Raw genomic sequence first — 16869 nt, forward strand, 5'->3', positions numbered from 1 at the left:
ATAACAAAATCAACTACCGTGTTCTCAAACTTTACCAGGAGGCGATCCGGGATTGCTGGCCAGCTCAGCGTTTTCTGCATTAGGCGGCTCGCTGACGCCGACGTCCCGACCTCGCTGCCTGGGGCGAGCACATTGTGCTTCTTAAGGTGGGCTCTCCACTCCAACGCGTTCGTGTGGGAGAAAAACCACTTGCGGCAGTGCACGCACTGCTTGCCGCTGCCTCTTTCGATTGCTGTTCGCAGCGATCCCAGAAATGTCATTGCTGGCATCCACGACCTCATCCTCTACCACAAGAACGTGGTCCGTCTGCATCTGGTCCGACATCAATGATTGTAATTTCAATTGGAGGTCACGGACTGCGCCACAGAACTATTAGCGAGTGGTAAACAGGGTATTTACCGGTTAATATTTCACGCTACCTTTACTCTACCGGGAAATTCGTCCGCGCTACCTTTACCCTGTTACCCTTTACCTTACCCCTTGGCATGGGTGATACCTTTACCTTTACCCTTTTAGCAGGTAAAAGGGTAAATTACCTTACCGTGCCGAGGCCTATAGTGAGGGAAAAAAGTATTTGATCCCCTGCTGATTTTGTACGTTTGCCCACTGACAAAGAAATGATCAGTCTATAATTTTAATGGTAAGTTTATTCGAATAGTGAGAGACAGAATAACAACAACAAAATCCAGAAAAACGCATGTCAAAAATGTTATAAATTGATTTGGTGGGGTAGGGGGTGGGAGGGTGGGGGTGGTGGTGTAGGGGGTTGTGGGGTAGGGGGTGGGGGGGTGGGGGGGTGGGAGGGTGGGGGTGGTGGGGTAGGGGGTGGGGTAGGGGGTGGGAGGGGGTGGGGTAGGGGGTGGGGTAGGGGGTGGGAGGGGGTGGGGTAGGGGGTGGGGGTGGTGGGGTAGGGGGTGGGAGGGTGGGGGTGGTGGGGTAGGGGGTGGGAGGGTGGGGGTGGTGGTGTAGGGGGTTGTGGGGTAGGGGGTGGGGTAGGGGGTGGGGGGGTGGGAGGGTGGGGGTGGTGGGGTAGGGGGTGGGAGGGGGTGGGGTACAGCCGCGAACAATCTGGAGGTTTTCGCACCCACACGCGTCTAATAAACCCTCTGAGTTGGCAAGGGGCCTCTGCCGCAGGCTGCTCAGCCTCCGATCGCTCGCGACATGGTGAGTCCTCGCAGGCCGCCACATCGCTAACACACAAACACTCACACAAACACATACACACTCACACATACACACTCACACATACACACTCACACACAAACACAACAACAACCGCCGTTCACCACGAAGTGGCGGTGACGTCACCACGACGCTTGTGCCAGGCCATGTGCACCTTGCGCTGTTCGGTGTGGATCACGTCCACGTGTGTGTCAGTGTGTGTGTCAGTGTGTGTCGTGGGTGTTGACGGCTGGGCGAGTGAAGTTGGCGGTGAGGGGCCTCTCGAGTCGGGCCCGTGTTGGATGCGGGGGGGGGAGCGGTGGTGCAGCGGTTAGCGCGCCGCGCTACGACCCTGGCCACCCGAGTTCGATTCCCGCGCACGGCCACGAACACCCAGTGGCGATTATCTGAACCGGGCCTGGGCATCCCCTAGGTCGACTCAGCCTCAAATGAGTAGTACCTGGCGCGGTGCGTAAAAAAAACCCATCGCCGCTGGGGAGACGAAGGCGGCCGGGCGTGGTGATGGCCACCCACCCCCCCTTCTCGTGCGCCGTTCCGGCCTTCACAGATTGCTGCTCGCCAACAGCGACCTGCTCCAACAGTCTGTTGAGGCTTATACCGGGGGGATCTTTGATGATCTTTGTGTGGTGTGTGATGGTGTTCACTGTGTGTGTGATGGTGTTCACTGTGTGTGTGATGGTGTTCGCTGTGTGATGTGTGATGGTGTTGTGTGCTGTGATGGTGTTCGTTGTGTGATGTGGTGTGTGATGGTGTTCACTGTGTGTGTGATGGTGTTCACTGTGTGTGTGATGGTGTTCGCTGTGTGATGTGTGATGGCGTTCACTGTGTGTGTGATGGTGTTCACTGTGTGATGTGTGATGGTGTTCACTGTGTGTGTGATGGTGTTCACTGTGTGTGTGATGGTGTTCGCTGTGTGATGTGTGATGGTGTTGTGTGCTGTGATGGTGTTCGTTGTGTGATGTGGTGTGTGATGGTGTTCACTGTGTGTGTGATGGTGTTCACTGTGTGTGTGATGGTGTTCGCTGTGTGATGTGTGATGGCGTTCACTGTATGTGTGATGGTGTTCACTGTGTGATGTGTGATGGTGTTCACTGTGTGTGTGATGGTGTTCACTGTGTGTGTGATGGTGTTCGCTGTGTGATGTGTGATGGTGTTGTGTGCTGTGATGGTGTTCGTTGTGTGATGTGGTGTGCGATGGTGTTCACTGTGTGTGTGATGGTGTTCACTGTGTGTGTGATGGTGTTCGCTGTGTGATGTGTGATGGCGTTCACTGTGTGTGTGATGGTGTTCACTGTGTGATGTGTGATGGTGTTCACTGTGTGTGTGATGGTGTTCACTGTGTGTGTGATGGTGTTCGCTGTGTGATGTGTGATGGTGTTGTGTGATGTGATGGTGTTCGTTGTGTGATGTGGTGTGTGATGGTGTTCACTGTGTGTGTGATGGTGTTCACTGTGTGTGTGATGGTGTTCGTTGTGTGTGTGATGGTGTTCGCTGTGTGATGTGTGATGGTGTTCGTTGTGTGATGTGGTGTGTGATGGTGTTCACTGTGTGATGTGTGATGGCGTTCACTGTGTGTGTGATGGTGTTCACTGTGTGATGTGTGATGGTGTTCACTGTGTGTGTGATGGTGTTCACTGTGTGTGTGATGGTGTTCGCTGTGTGATGTGTGATGGTGTTGTGTGATGTGATGGTGTTCGTTGTGTGATGTGGTGTGTGATGGTGTTCACTGTGTGTGTGATGGTGTTCACTGTGTGTGTGATGGTGTTCACTGTGTGTGTGATGGTGTTCGCTGTGTGATGTGTGATGGTGTTCGTTGTGTGATGTGGGGTGTGATGGTGTTCACTGTGTGATGTGTGATGGCGTTCACTGTGTGTGTGATGGTGTTCACTGTGTGTGTGATGGTGTTCGCTGTGTGATGTGTGATGGTGTTGTGTGGTGTGATGGTGTTCGTTGTGTGATGTGGTGTGTGATGGTGTTCACTGTGTGATGTGTGATGGCGTTCACTGTGTGTGTGATGGTGTTCACTGTGTGTGTGATGGTGTTCGCTGTGTGATGTGTGATGGTGTTGTGTGGTGTGATGGTGTTCGTTGTGTGATGTGGTGTGTGATGGTGTTCACTGTGTGTGTGATGGCGTTCACTGTGTGTGTGATGGTGTTCACTGTGTGTGTGATGGTGTTCGCTGTGTGATGTGTGATGGTGTTGTGTGGTGTGATGGTGTTCGTTGTGTGATGTGGTGTGTGATGGTGTTCACTGTGTGTGTGATGGTGTTCACTGTGTGTGTGATGGTGTTCACTGTGTGTGTGATGGTGTTCGCTGTGTGATGTGTGATGGTGTTGTGTGGTGTGATGGTGTTCGTTGTGTGATGTGGTGTGTGATGGTGTTCACTGTGTGATGTGTGATGGCGTTCACTGTGTGTGTGATGGTGTTCACTGTGTGTGTGATGGTGTTCGCTGTGTGATGTGTGATGGTGTTGTGTGGTGTGATGGTGTTCGTTGTGTGATGTGGTGTGTGATGGTGTTCACTGTGTGATGTGTGATGGCGTTCACTGTGTGTGTGATGGTGTTCACTGTGTGTGTGATGGTGTTCACTGTGTGATGGTGTTGTGTGTTTGTGTGATGGTGTTCACTGTGTGTGTGATGGTGTTCACTGTGTGATGTGTGATGGTGTTCGTTGTGTGATGTGATGGTGATCGTTGTGTGATGTGGTGTGTGATGGTGTTCACTGTGTGTGTGATGGTGTTCGCTGTGTGTGTGATGGTGTTCACTGTGTGTGTGATGGTGTTCACTGTGTGATGGTGTTGTGTGTTTGTGTGATGGTGTTCACTGTGTGTGTGATGGTGTTCACTGTGTGATGTGTGATGGTGTTCGTTGTGTGATGTGATGGTGATCGTTGTGTGATGTGTGATACATCCTCCCACCAATATTCAAATATGCTCAAAATGTCCCCCCCAATATATTGCTATAAAAAATCTCCAAGCTATGTAACTAAAAACAATTTGATAAACCTTGGCCACAATATCTGGACTTGTCTTCATATAAATGAATGCATAGATTTATGTTTATATGATTGTGGTTATGGTTGTACTTTATTAATCTCTAATCTCTGCCATTACATACAATGAAACAAGAAATGGTAAAAAAGTAAAAACAGAGCAATGTAATACAATACACTATTAGACATTATTGTTAAAAATAAAAAAGTCTATCCCATGTGTTAGTGAATTTTTTTTATATTTTAGGCAGGAAATTAGTTTTCAAATGTAGATATTTTTCTGGGTTGGGACCCCCAGACCCCCTGTAAGATTTGGTCCCCCCCAATGTTGACTCCATGGCTACGGCCTTGGGCCAAAGTAACGTCAAGGGGCATTTTTTGTTGTTGGGAAAGCCGCAAATGCGCGTTCGTCCGAGACGGTGGTTACCTTAAGTAATGAAAGTAAATCCCGTCACGGCGTGGCCGGCACTTCGAGAGCCGCAGATTTGTTGCATCCTGGGCCTGGCGGGTTGTTACAGCGCGTGCGAATAGAGTTATAAACCAGGGGCCCTCCCCTAGGTCGACTCGGCCTTTAAACGAGTTCCCAGCACGAACTGTGCGAACGTCATTGGCGGAGAGACAAAGGCGGTCGGGCGTGGTGATGCTGGCCGCCCCATCACGGCTCGTAGGTGCTGTCCTGACGCTTCCCCTAAACCCCACCCCACAGATCCCAACCCTAGCCCGGCTGATACACACCAGGACGGTTCCATTACGATTCATATCGGGCCATTGTGCTAAATGTGTGGTGAGTAATTGTCAGGCGTAATACGCCGTCACCACTACTGGTTATATGTAGCGGGTCCGTCCTGTACCAAGTAGGACTGTTGGGTCAGGCACTCTGGGGGGCGGTTAGGAACCGGAGGTGGACACCCCAGGCCACCGGTGGGAGCTCTAAGGGATTGCGCAACAATCTAGGTCCCTCCAGAAGGTTCCAGAGAGTGGGCGTGGCCATGGGTGGAGTGACCCTGGGAGTCCCGTAAAAGCCGGACCCCCCAGACGGCTCTGGCAGTCGGCGTCAAGCCGAAGACCGAAGAGTTCGCCTGAAGATGGGACCCTGAAGATCCCCGGCCCCGAAGTCCTTATCATGCCCCGTCTGAGTGGGCCAGTGGTCGAGACCCGGCGACCTTGGCTGGGTCGGGTCAGCCTCCCCTAGGTCCCCTTAGCCGGAGGGCTAAGATTAGGTGGTCCCAGTGACTAGGGCACGTTAGCCCGGAGGCTGTACCTCCTTGGGTCATCGGGTGGAAGGGGCCGCTACCCCTTCGTGTTAGGGGCCTCGTGTGTGACCGTTATCTATATATGTAAAAGGGAAATTTGTGAATGTGTGTGTCTCTTCGAAATGTTTAACATACTTCCCGACATGCAACAAACTTGAAATTTGGCATGTGGGTAGCTTCCAGATTTTACACAATGCAAAAAGTATAAAAATAGACTTTTGTATTTGGGGGGGGGGGGGGGGCGCAATAATGGATATATTTTGCATGGCAAGTGAGCGGTGACGTCACATCTGTGATGTCACCCGCATGCGGCAGCGTCACGCAGTGTGCCTGCTGACGTCACGCATCCCCCGCCCCCCACCCTCCGCGTAGGCCGTGTGTTAATCCAAGACAGGAATCCAAGTCTTGGGCGAAGCCGGGTAGTCAAGCTAGTTGTTAAATAAAAACCTGTTGCCTGCTAAGAAGACTCCGTCTCCATACAACCCGCTAGAAATGCCACCGCGTGTCCCGGTCCCCTTGTCCCCCATCTCCCTGTCTCTTCCACTTGTCTCCCTCTCACGTGTCTGTGCCTGCCCATGGGTGGCGCTGGCCACGCACCCCCTCGTGTGCCGGTGCCGGCCTTCCTTCATGGGTGCCACTCGCCAACAGCAACTTGCCCCAACAGTCTGTTACAGGCTATACGGGGGATCTTTGTCCGTGTCCCCCCCTCCCTATGCCCCCCGTGTGTCCCCCAGTGCCTGTCCGTGTTTCCCTCCGTGTGTCTCCTCGTGTCTTTGTAGTTAACATCTCACCATGGTGCCTAGGAGATGTTAACTACCTCGCCCGGTGTACATCAGGTTGTGGGTTCGATCCCGATCCTGACGCCTGCTGTATATTTGGAGTTTGCGTCTCTCTCCGTGGTGTTGATTTTTCTCCGGGTCCTCCGGTTTTCCCCCTCGACATTTAGAATGAACATCACGAGTGTTTGGCTGCCGCTATACATTTCCACGTGATGATGATATCAGACACTTTTTTGAGCTTCTGACAAAGAGCTACACAACTCAGTGGTAAAATAAAATAAAAATGGTTTAGTTTTAATATTGCTCCCCTCCACGTGTCCACCCCGCGTGTCTCCAGGCTGTGACTCTACACACGGATCTGGGGGATCTGAAGCTGGAGCTGTTCTGTGAGCAGGCGCCACGTGCGTGCGAGGTACGGGGTGACTCGGGGTGTACATAGCGTGTGCATGGCGTCTACACAGCGTGTCTCCAGTTCGCCGTCTCCCCTCGTGTCTCCATTGCGCTGTCTCCCCCCCCCACTCCGTGAGCAGAACTTCTTGGCGTTGTGTGCGAGCGACTACTACAATGGCTGCATCTTCCACCGCAACATCAAGGGCTTCATGGTGCAGACCGGAGACCCCACAGGTTCAGTCTGTTTTCTTGTCACGCCGTTTAGGCTTTTTACAACATGAATTGGATATAACGCGATGAATATATATTAAGGAACACGTTTTTTGCATATAACGCGGATGTGAATTGGATGTATTTAACGTATTTTTTTAATATTACTCATTTTTAAAGGAACATTTACAATATTAAGGGAGGAAACAAGGTTGTTCCAAAACGCCGGTGCTGCATCGGCAAAGGATTTGTTTTTACCTACTCTAATTCTCGTTCTTGGGATAGTTGAAAGGCAATCAGATGGACGCCTTGGCTTTGACAATGGGGTTAATGAATTGACTAAGTATAGTGCAGAGTAACCAATACGGATTTTATGGATGAACAAGCCCCAATGTGGATGTCTTCTTGCATCAAGTGGCGTGAGATTGGATTTTAAGTTGAGGTGGCAATGGTGGATCCTGTACGGTACATCCAGTGCGATGTCCGTTTCGGTGGGCGCATGGTGACACGATGGCGTGAGCGTGCTTGGGGCAAATGCCGAGGGGGTGAAAGATCAAACGTCTAATGAGGAGAGCCTGGAGCCTGGGTCTAACTCGTACGCTGCACCTCTGCAGGAACCGGGAAAGGAGGAAACAGCATCTGGGGGCGCAAGTTCGATGATGAATTCAACGAACACCTCAAGGTGACGATGCCGTGTGTTTGTGTGACGACACAGTGTATGATGACGCAGTGCGTGTGATGATGCTGTGTTATAAAGCAATGTGTGTGTGATGATGCTGTGTTATGACGCAGTGTGTGTGATGATGCTGTGTTATGACGCAGTGTGTGTGATGATGCCGTGTGTGATGGCGTAGTGTGTGTGATGATGCGGTGTTATAACGCTGTGTGTGTGATGATGCTGTGTGATGGCGCAGGGTGTGTGTGATGATGCGGTGTTATGACGCAGTGTGTGTGATGATGCTGTGTGTGATGGCGTAGTGTGTGTGATGATGCGGTGTTATGACGCAGTGTGTTTGATGATGCTGTGTGTGATGGCGTAGTGTGTGTGATGATGCGGTGTTATAACGCTGTGTGTGTGATGATGCTGTGTGATGGTGCAGGGTGTGTGTGATGATGCTGTGTTATGACGCAGTGTGTGTGATGGCACTGTGAGCACGAAGTGCGTGCGATGATGCTATGTGATGACGCAGTGTGTAATGACGTCTGTGTGTGTGTAATGACGTCTGTGTGTGTGTGTGATGACGCCGTGCGTGCGTGGGGGCAGCACAACGTGCGGGGCGTGGTGACGATGGCCAACAGTGGCCCCAACACCAATTCCAGTCAGTTCTTCATCACCTACGCCAAGCAGCCGCACCTCGACATGAAGTACACCATCTTCGGCAAGTGAGTGTCACCGCATCGACACTCCACCACGGCCGCTGCGATTTTGCCAGGCTAGGTGCACTTGGAAGCGTGTCGAAGGCTTTCCCCGGCATGGATGTGTGTGTCTCTGTATTTGTGGGGAGCGGTTAGCGCGCTGCGCTACGAGCCCAGCCCACCCGAGTTCGATGCCCGCTCACGGCCAACACCGGTGATGATTATCTGAAATGTCATGGGCCTCCCCTTGGTCGACTGGGCCTCAAATGAGTACCTGGTGCGGTGTGTAAACATCACCACTGGGAAGACAAAGGCGGCTGAGCGTGATGCTGCCCACCCACCCCCTCGTGTACCATGCTGGCCTTCATAGGTGCTACTCGCTAACAGCACTTGCCCCAACATTCTGGTCAGGGTATACGGGGGGGGGGGGTCTTTGTCTTTTTTGTCTCTGTGTTAGTGTGTATGTGTACGTATATCTTGTGCACCTCCATGTTTCTCTGTCTTTGTGTGTGTATCTGCATCTTGAGTGTCTATTTCTCTCTTTGTCTTGGTTGTGTGTGTACGTGTCTCTGTCCGTGATGGTCTGGAGACTGGACGAGTTGGTGTCTCTGTGTCTCCCATGTCCCCCACGGCCCCCACGTCCCCCACGGCCCCCATGTCCCTGTGTCTCCATGTGTCTCCATGTGTCCATGTCCCCTTGTTCCCCTGTCCCCCGAAGGGTGATAGACGGTCTGGACACTTTGGACGAGCTGGAGAAGATCTCTGTCCATGAGAAGACATTTCGGCCGCTCACAGACGTCCGGCTCAAAAGCGTGCGCATCCACGCCAACCCCCTCGCTCCGTGACCGCCGTGTCACAACCGCCTCGCAACCACCACCACCGCCACCACCGCCACCACCACCGCCACCACCACCGCCACCACCACCGCATCCACTCCAACCCCCTCGCTCCGTCACTCCGTGCTGGTTGACGAGCAATAAAGATCATGACACGCAATCAGGAGGGGATGGGTTTGAATCCCTGGGCAAGGTTAACTCTGCTAGGTATCATCATCAGCAGCAGGAAATATCAGCAGCGGTATCATCAGAAGCAATATCATCATCAGCAGCAGCAGCTGCAATCTTGTATCTTCATTGAAAGTAAATATCTCACCCAGTGTCTCAATGTAACCCACAGCGTGATTGTTCAATGTAAATAAATTCCAATTTTCACTCAAAACGTGGAACTCATCTTATTACGCCGCAAGAGGGGGTAATTGAACCACTGCTGGTGAAAATACATTTTGGGATGAGAGGACTTGGAGCTCAGTAGCACGGTGTGTATCGTCAACCCCCCGTCCCCTGTGACTGACAGGTGTGGGAAGGCCTTCATCCAGCAGTGGATTGACGAAAGGGATGTAAATAATGCCGGTAAAAGCTCTGCTGTCCGTCATCCATGGGGAATGGAGGGTGTCTGGGAATCAAATTTGCCGGTTATCTGAGAGTTATTCTGAGGTTCACCAACTTTTACAAGCACCTAAAACGTTGCAAGAAAGAAACTTCAGCCTACATTTTAACGATGTGAGAAATAATCTTTTACAGAGGTACTCACCAGTCAGTTGTAGAACATTATAAGTTGATTGTAGAGAAGCGGTAAAACCGTTTAGAGTATCCTGCGGTGGCGAGATGTTAAATACCTTGCCTGGTATGTACCATGTCGTCGGTTCGATCCTGACCCTGGTTCCTGTCTATTTGGAGTTTGCATGTTCTCCACGTGGTCGTGTGGATTTTTCTACGGGTCCTCCGTTTTTTTCCTCCACATTTCGAAACATGCTTTTATTTGGCTGATATCAATTTCCATGTGATGACAAGCCACTTTGTTCAGCTATCATTTGTGGCCGGGTCGCTTCTTAAAAAGAGCTACACATCTCAATAGCCCTTTCCTGTTCAATAAAAATAGTTTAGTTTTAGTACAGTACTGTATGTACAGACTGCCGCTAGTGCCACCTGAAGCTCTCGTTCACAGCGGATCTACGAAAAGCACACGGCAAGATGCTGGATGGCTGTCGGAACTTGTCCGGATACGGTGAAGGAAGATTTTGTGTTGCTGTTTATGGATTTGGAGGGGTGTCAATGGGCTGCGGGGCGTCCTGGGATCCCCCAGGGCCCCGCCCCTCGGTTGGGAGGTGTATAAAAGGCGGACCTCTCTACAGGCTCGGGACCAGTTGAAGACAGAAGCCGAAGAGCAGCGAGATAGAACCCTGAGACCCCTAGCCCCACTGCCCTTGTCAGGGCCGGGACGCTGTGCGGCTCAGTGGTGAGACCCTGGGAACCTCTGGCCCGACGTCCTTGTGAGGGCCGGGTCCAGTGGGTCTGGTCGGAACTTGCACCCTGGCTCGGGCGAGCTAGAATCGCCTCCCCATAAGCACCCGTAGCCGGAGGACCCCATCCTGTGTTAGGGCACGTTAGCCCGGAGGCAGTACCTCCCCAGACAGCGGTGTAGGAGGACCCTGAGTGTAGTCCTGTGTCAGGGTGAGTCAGTCCTGAGGCAGTACCTCCCCAGACAGCAGTGTAGGAGGACCCTGAGTCTAGTCCTGTGTCAGGGTGAGTCAGCCCGGAGGCAGTACCTCACCAGACAGTGGTGTAGGAGGACCCTGAGTCTCGTCCTGTGTCAGGGTGAGTCAGCCCTGAGGCAGTACCTCCCCAGACAGCGGTGTAGGAGGACCCTGAGTGTGGTCCTGTGTCAGGGTGAGTCAGTCCTGAAGCAGTGGCTCACCCAGACAGCGGTGTAGGAGGACCCTGAGTCTAGTTCTGTGTCAGGGTGAGTCAGTCCTGAGGCAGTACCTCCCCAGACAGTGGTGTAGGAGGACCCTGAGTCAAGTTCTGTGTCAGGGTGAGTCAGTACCTCCCCAGACAGTGGTGTAGGAGGACCCTGAGTCTAGTTCTGTGTCAGGGTGAGTCAGCCCTGACACAGTGGCACACCAGACAGTGGTGTAGGAGGACCCTGAGTCTAGTTCTGTGTCAGGGTGAGTCAGCCCTGACACAGTGGCACACCAGACAGTGGTGTAGGAGGACCCTGAGTCTAGTTCTGTGTCAGGGTGAGTCAGCCTAGAGGCCTCCCCAGACAGTGGTGTAGGAGGACCCTGAGTGTTGTTCTGTGTCAGGGTGAGTCAGCCCTGAGGCAGTACCTCACCAGACAGTGGTGTAGGAGGACCCTGAGTCTAGTTCTGTGTCAGGGTGAGTCAGCCCAGAGGCAGTGCCTCCCCAGACAGTGGTGTAGGAGGACCGTAGCCCTGAGTGTTCTGGGACTGTACTGCCGGGCGTGGTGTTAATAAATAGTGTTGCCTCCAAGAACCGTCTCCGACGTCTCCCGAATCCACAACACGACAGATTGATGCCGGTTAATTGAGCATTCCAGATGGTAAAGTGCCGGAGAACAGACCTTTTGCCGTATTACGTTGCTGTGTGTGAGAGTGCGTGTCAATGTGTGGGTAGCGGTGGCGGAGAGCCATGCAGCGCTGCATGAATGAGTGGTGGTCGTGGATTGCTGAGGAGATGGAATCTGCCTCGGTCGCCCACGATCACAAATCACTTTAATTCCACCAAAAAAGTAACTTGCAACGACACGCCTATTGCCATACTTAGGGGAAATATAAAATGGTCCTATCTCTGACCCCCAGGAACAGGTTTGCAGGTTTTCAGAGCATATCTGTGAGATCTTGGGGGAGGGGAAATCCCTCAGCCCAGAAAACATCATGGGACAAAGTGGGGATGACCCTGCTGAGGCTGCTGTGCCTCAAATATTGGAAGTCACCCTCTTCTTGGTTCTTTCGGTAAAGTCACGTAGGTATAAAATAAATCACGACGTTTCGGGCGCAACACAAGCGTCCATCATATGTGTTGCGCCCGAACCAAAGAGTATGGATCCCTGCAGTCACGAAAGCTTCAAAATCAAGAAAGAGAAGTATTATTGATCCGGAGTCTAAGACTAGGAAAGATACCGAGCAGAGATGATCTCCCAAGCCAAATGTTGAGGGAGGGTGGCGTTTGTGCACAGACTGCCCTACATGACATCATAACAACAGTCTGGACCACTGGACGGGTTCCGCAGGATTGGAAGGATGCCCTGGTGGTCCCCCTCTTTAAGAAGGGGGACTGCACAAACTAACAACTACAGGGGCATCTCACTCCTCAGTGTGCCGGGAAAGGTCCTGGCAAGGATTGTTCAACATCGCCTTGCTAGGCACGCTGAGGAGAGGCTTGCGGAGCCCCAATGCGGTTTCAGGAAAGGGCGGTCCTGCACAGATGCCATATTTTCTGTCCGTCTGCTACAGCAGAGGTGTAGGAAATTCCAACAAGACCTACATCTCTGCTTTATTGACCCGGTCAAGGCCTATGATACCATCAGTAGGTCTGGGCTCTGGGTTGTTATTTGTGCTTTCGGAGTCACTTACCCTCTGCTCACGATCATTAAGGACCTTCATGATGGTGGTCACGCCCGGGTACTTGGTCGGGAGTTGGAGACAATTAAAAATAGGTTTTACACTAGATTTGAAGCTTTCGTGACTGCAGGAATCCATACTCTTCGGTTCTTTCGATAAAGTCACGTAGGTATAAAATAAAATAAATCACGTTTCGATTGCAACACAAGCAATCATCATCAGGTGGGAAAACCACAACTGTGGAATCCCTGTAGTCACGAAAGTTGAATCGAAATTTAATCTTTTGTTGTAGTTTGTGCCTCTTGTTTTCTTACCATTTTATGATTTGTCTGTTTACCCCACCCCACCTTTTGACCTTTGACTGGCTGCTTTCGATCATCATGTTTTTGTTTGCACGCCCCCCCCCTCTGCCTTCGTGGTGTTGCTATCTCAAGGGTAGACACCTTCCCTTCATGCGTATTTTATTGCTACCATGTGTTGTGTCAAATTGTTGGAAGACAAAGGTGGACGGGAGGCTCTGATTCCATGGAATACATATTATCTGGTCTTAAATTTCGATTTATCTGGTCTTGTGTGTTTGACCTATTTTCCTTGCATCTCTTTTGAGCTACCCTAGGTCTAATACCTCATCATTATTAATTGGTTTATGTTTAACCAAGATTCGTGATGTATCATAATTTTTACCACAGGGTATTCTGAGGGTTTTGCTAAGCTTTGTTCTCAGTCTGTGTCGCCAGGGATCGGTGCTTTATTCTAGAGTTATATTTCGATATCCTGAGGTTGGAGATAGAAGTCTTGAGTTAAGCTTTCGTGATTGCCGGAATTCATATTCCTTGGTTCTTTTGGTAAAGTCACGTACATAGAAAGATTCAATAATAAACAATATAAGAGGTGAATAAGGGTGAAATAAAATATGTAATAATAAAAGCCACTAATGTAGACTGCAGTCTATAATGTCGATTTATTCTTGTCGCTAAGTTTCGAACTTTCACCGTTAAAGAAAACTCCAGTTGTAATGTCCGTTTTCCCCTGCTCTGTGTCAGGAGCAGTGGCGGCTCCTGCAAAATCTCTCAGGGGGGGCAAATGTCTGGATGATTGATAAGGATAAGGTCCACCCATGCAATGGATAAATTAACAGCTTAAGCATGTAAAGGCAACTTCACTTCTTTAATATTAATGAAAAATAAAGTGACTCTTACAATACATCTTGTGTGTTTCTATACTCACTATTAAAACAAACCACTCAAGTTTATTTTATTAAAGATTCCACTAGGTGGCGATAAATTATATTGTTGGATGAAACGTGCTTACGTATGATGACGTTAGCACGTATGATGACGTAAGCACGTTAGTGCATGCCCTCCCGGAAGCCATAGAGAATGCTTTGGAGCGCCCGCCGTTCGAAAAAAAACATCTTTGAATGTAAGTCTATGGGGCCACTCGGGGCGATTCTCAGCCGGAGTGAAATCGCCTAAAAAGAGGCGGTACTCCACAGAACGTGACATGACGCTGATTGGACTATATCCAGAGGCTGACAGTGACGGCTAGCGTGACTCTGTGGTTGAATGACATTGGTGGTGCGTCGCCCTAATGAAGAAACCGCCCCTGGTCAGGAGATGTTTGTGAAACTGTCCAAAACGTCCGTGGAGGTGTGACCGATGGTCCCCCGTTCCGTGGAGATTTCCCAGATCGTCGTTAACATCCCTTTGCCCCCGAGTTTATTATTTAATGGCTCTTCATGGCCTTCTCCCTCGAGTTGCTTTTAATGTGGAAAGGCAGCTGGGTGTGAGGGGTGGGGTGTGCCTCACCCTTTCATGCCCCATGTTCACCCCAATCGACTATTATAAAAAATATATATATTGGCAGAATTATTAATATACATTTTTGAAAAGCCTTTATATATACACAACACTTCACAGATGGGATCAGATCACGAATTTATGTACTGTGTTGAATCTAACCTGGATCTTGTGTTTGTTCATGATTTTGGAAATCTTTTTGGTGACCCCTGCTATGTATGGCAAGGTGATGGTTTTGATTGGGTCCTCAGATGATAGCTTTACGGATTGTGTGGTCCGAATATCCATTAATATTGAGGGCTTTGTGTACGTGCTCCAGTTCACTGGCTAGGTGGTGATGTTCGGAAATATAACGAGCTCTATGGTGTAGAGTTTTGATGAGGGGATTCTTCTGGGCTGGATGGTGGTAGGATGTTAACTTGTGTTCGCCGACTCTCTGTGTTGTATTGCATTATATTTCTAAGTTTGCTATGTTTGTTTTCTCATTCATTCGTACCTGATGATGGTTGCTTGTGTTGTAATCAAAACGTCGCCTTCTATTATTATTTAATTTATTTTCTTTCTCCGTGACTTTACCGAAATAACCACAGAGATACTCAGAGTCTATCAGCGCAGAACCCAACACTTAGCAACTCAGTGCCTTCGCCTCTGCAAGACTCAACACTGTCTGGTTGTTTACGAGCACCACCCCCTGGAGTTTGCCGTTGCAAGACTGACTTGTAAGATTTTGTGCAGTTTTTTTGGATTTGTAGCTCGCGTGGTTAATTACCTAGGCCACATTATGGCCCAACATTCTCCTCTCATCTTTGCACACGTGGTGCATTCAGCGGGTCAGCCTGAGTTAACTCCTGGTTCTGGCTCCGCAGACATCTCGGCGCCTTATGCCATAACCCATGTAAACTTCCCTCCACCGGAAGGTCATCTTGCGATTTGTGTGGTCTGTTTTTAGTGGACCTTTTGATATGGCACACTACAGAGGACATCTCAAGGCTTGTGGATGAAGATTATGTTAATTTCCCCTTAGTGTGGTGCGTGTCTGCAGCCTTGTTTATTGTGAAACAGTTCCCCCCCCCGCCCCCTCTTTAGGTCGGCTCATCCTTAAAATGAATTCCTGCTGCGGCATGCAATGACAGCCACTGGGACGACAAATACGGTTGGGCAGGCTCCAGTTATACCCCTGGAATACTGACAGGCGGCTTGCAAGGAGGAAGCCTCCGGCCCACTACGTGGCCGCTGGCGTTCTGGAGGCGCGAGACGTGGTCCCGCTCTCTGACTCCACAAACTGACCACGCGCTCTCTTCCGCTTTCCCTTATATCACCTGGCCTACGTCACCAAGCCCCGCCTACAGCCACGCCCCCTCACGATCCTTCTAGAAGGTTACTCCCCAGAGCCGTTAAGCTCTGCCCATAACTTCGGCTCATCCCTTAGATTGGGTGATGGCCCAGGCGGCGGAGCCTATCCCACTGATCGGCGATCGGCGGTGAACTCTCGTATTACACATGTAAGAGACAATTTGCTGTGAGGTTTGGTCCACATGGTGCTCGCAATAGATACCACTGGGCCTGTGACATCACTATTTCCTGTGCACTTGCCTGGACTGTTTAGAGCCACAGGTAGGCGGAGCTATGATGACGTCATTGACACACAGTTTATGATGTCATAAACGCTTCACTGGCGGCAGCCAATCAGGTGGGGACACAGCTAGAAACACCTGTTACATCTCTACACGACTTCAAAGACCGCCACAAAGCATGTACAAACAAAAGGCGTCACCAGCTTAGGTAACGGAGAAGTCCAAAAATTAGCGACCAGAATAAGTGGGCATCATCGACTGCCAATACACTCACCCAGATTAAAAACCAGACTGCAGTCACATTGTTGGCCTTGATTTATTAATTACCTTATTTTACTCTCATTCACCTCACATAGTGTTTATTGTTGTATCTTGCTATCGACGTGACTTTACCAAACACCAAGGAATATGAATTCCAGCAGTCAAGAAAGCTTATGTGGAAACTTAGTTAGATCTCTAACCTCAGGACATCAAAATATAACTCGAGTATAACAGCACAAATCCCTGGATACAGACAGACAACAAAAGTTAATAAAACCCTAGGAATATATGTGGTAATAACAATGCTAAATCACAAATCTGGGATAAACATAAACCGAATAATAATTATGAAGTATTAGACCAAGGGTCATCCAAAAGAATAAAAGTCAATCATGCGTGACCAAGATAAAATGTATTCCACAGAGAAAGCCTCCCAGCCGCCTTTGTCTTCCAGAAGCATGTGGTAGCAATACAATCACAAAGGGAGAGACTGCAACAACCCCTTTGTGAGAGGCACAATAATGTCACACTCACCGGGAGAGAAGAGGTGGGGGAATGGCACTCACAGGGAGAACCCCACCCCTCCAGAGAGTTTATTGCAAAATAATAATTGGGGTGTAGCAATTTGGGGCATCTGTTTTCCACGGATGAAAA

The 16869-nt window shown here is 50.2% G+C and overlaps 1 protein-coding gene across 2 annotated transcripts; it reads left to right on the forward strand.

Annotated features, from left to right (window-relative positions):
- The first annotated feature begins 1039 nt into the window (after positions 1–1039).
- On the forward strand, positions 1040–13752 carry LOC133360077 (peptidyl-prolyl cis-trans isomerase-like 3). Of its 2 annotated transcripts, none has more exons than XM_061578670.1 (6): positions 1040–1164; positions 6543–6617; positions 6736–6829; positions 7420–7487; positions 8070–8188; positions 8880–13751. In XM_061578670.1, the coding sequence occupies exons 1-6, from the start codon at positions 1162–1164 to the stop codon at positions 9004–9006; spliced, it is 486 nt and encodes a 161-aa protein (XP_061434654.1). In that variant the 5' UTR covers positions 1040–1161; the 3' UTR covers positions 9007–13751. The 2 variants fall into 2 exon arrangements, with proteins under 2 accessions (XP_061434654.1, XP_061434653.1); XM_061578669.1 differs by lacking the exon at positions 1040–1164 and adding an exon at positions 4677–4957 and having other exon boundaries at positions 8880–13752.
- The last annotated feature ends 3117 nt before the right edge of the window (positions 13753–16869 follow it).

Source organism: Lethenteron reissneri, chromosome 67 (assembly GCF_015708825.2).
Source record: "Lethenteron reissneri isolate LAM-NWPU_2019-01 chromosome 67, ASM1570882v1, whole genome shotgun sequence".
Classification (NCBI taxonomy): domain Eukaryota; kingdom Metazoa; phylum Chordata; class Hyperoartia; order Petromyzontiformes; family Petromyzontidae; genus Lethenteron; species Lethenteron reissneri.

Coding starts and splice junctions, on each gene's coding strand:
- LOC133360077 (XM_061578669.1), top strand. CDS start 4,814: ATGCTGGCCGCCCCATCACGGCTCGTAGGTGCTGTCCTGACGCTTCCC. Junction 7,488..8,069: donor AATTCAACGAACACCTCAAG/GTGACGATGCCG, acceptor GCGTGGGGGCAG/CACAACGTGCGGGGCGTGGT. Junction 8,189..8,879: donor AAGTACACCATCTTCGGCAA/GTGAGTGTCACC, acceptor TGTCCCCCGAAG/GGTGATAGACGGTCTGGACA.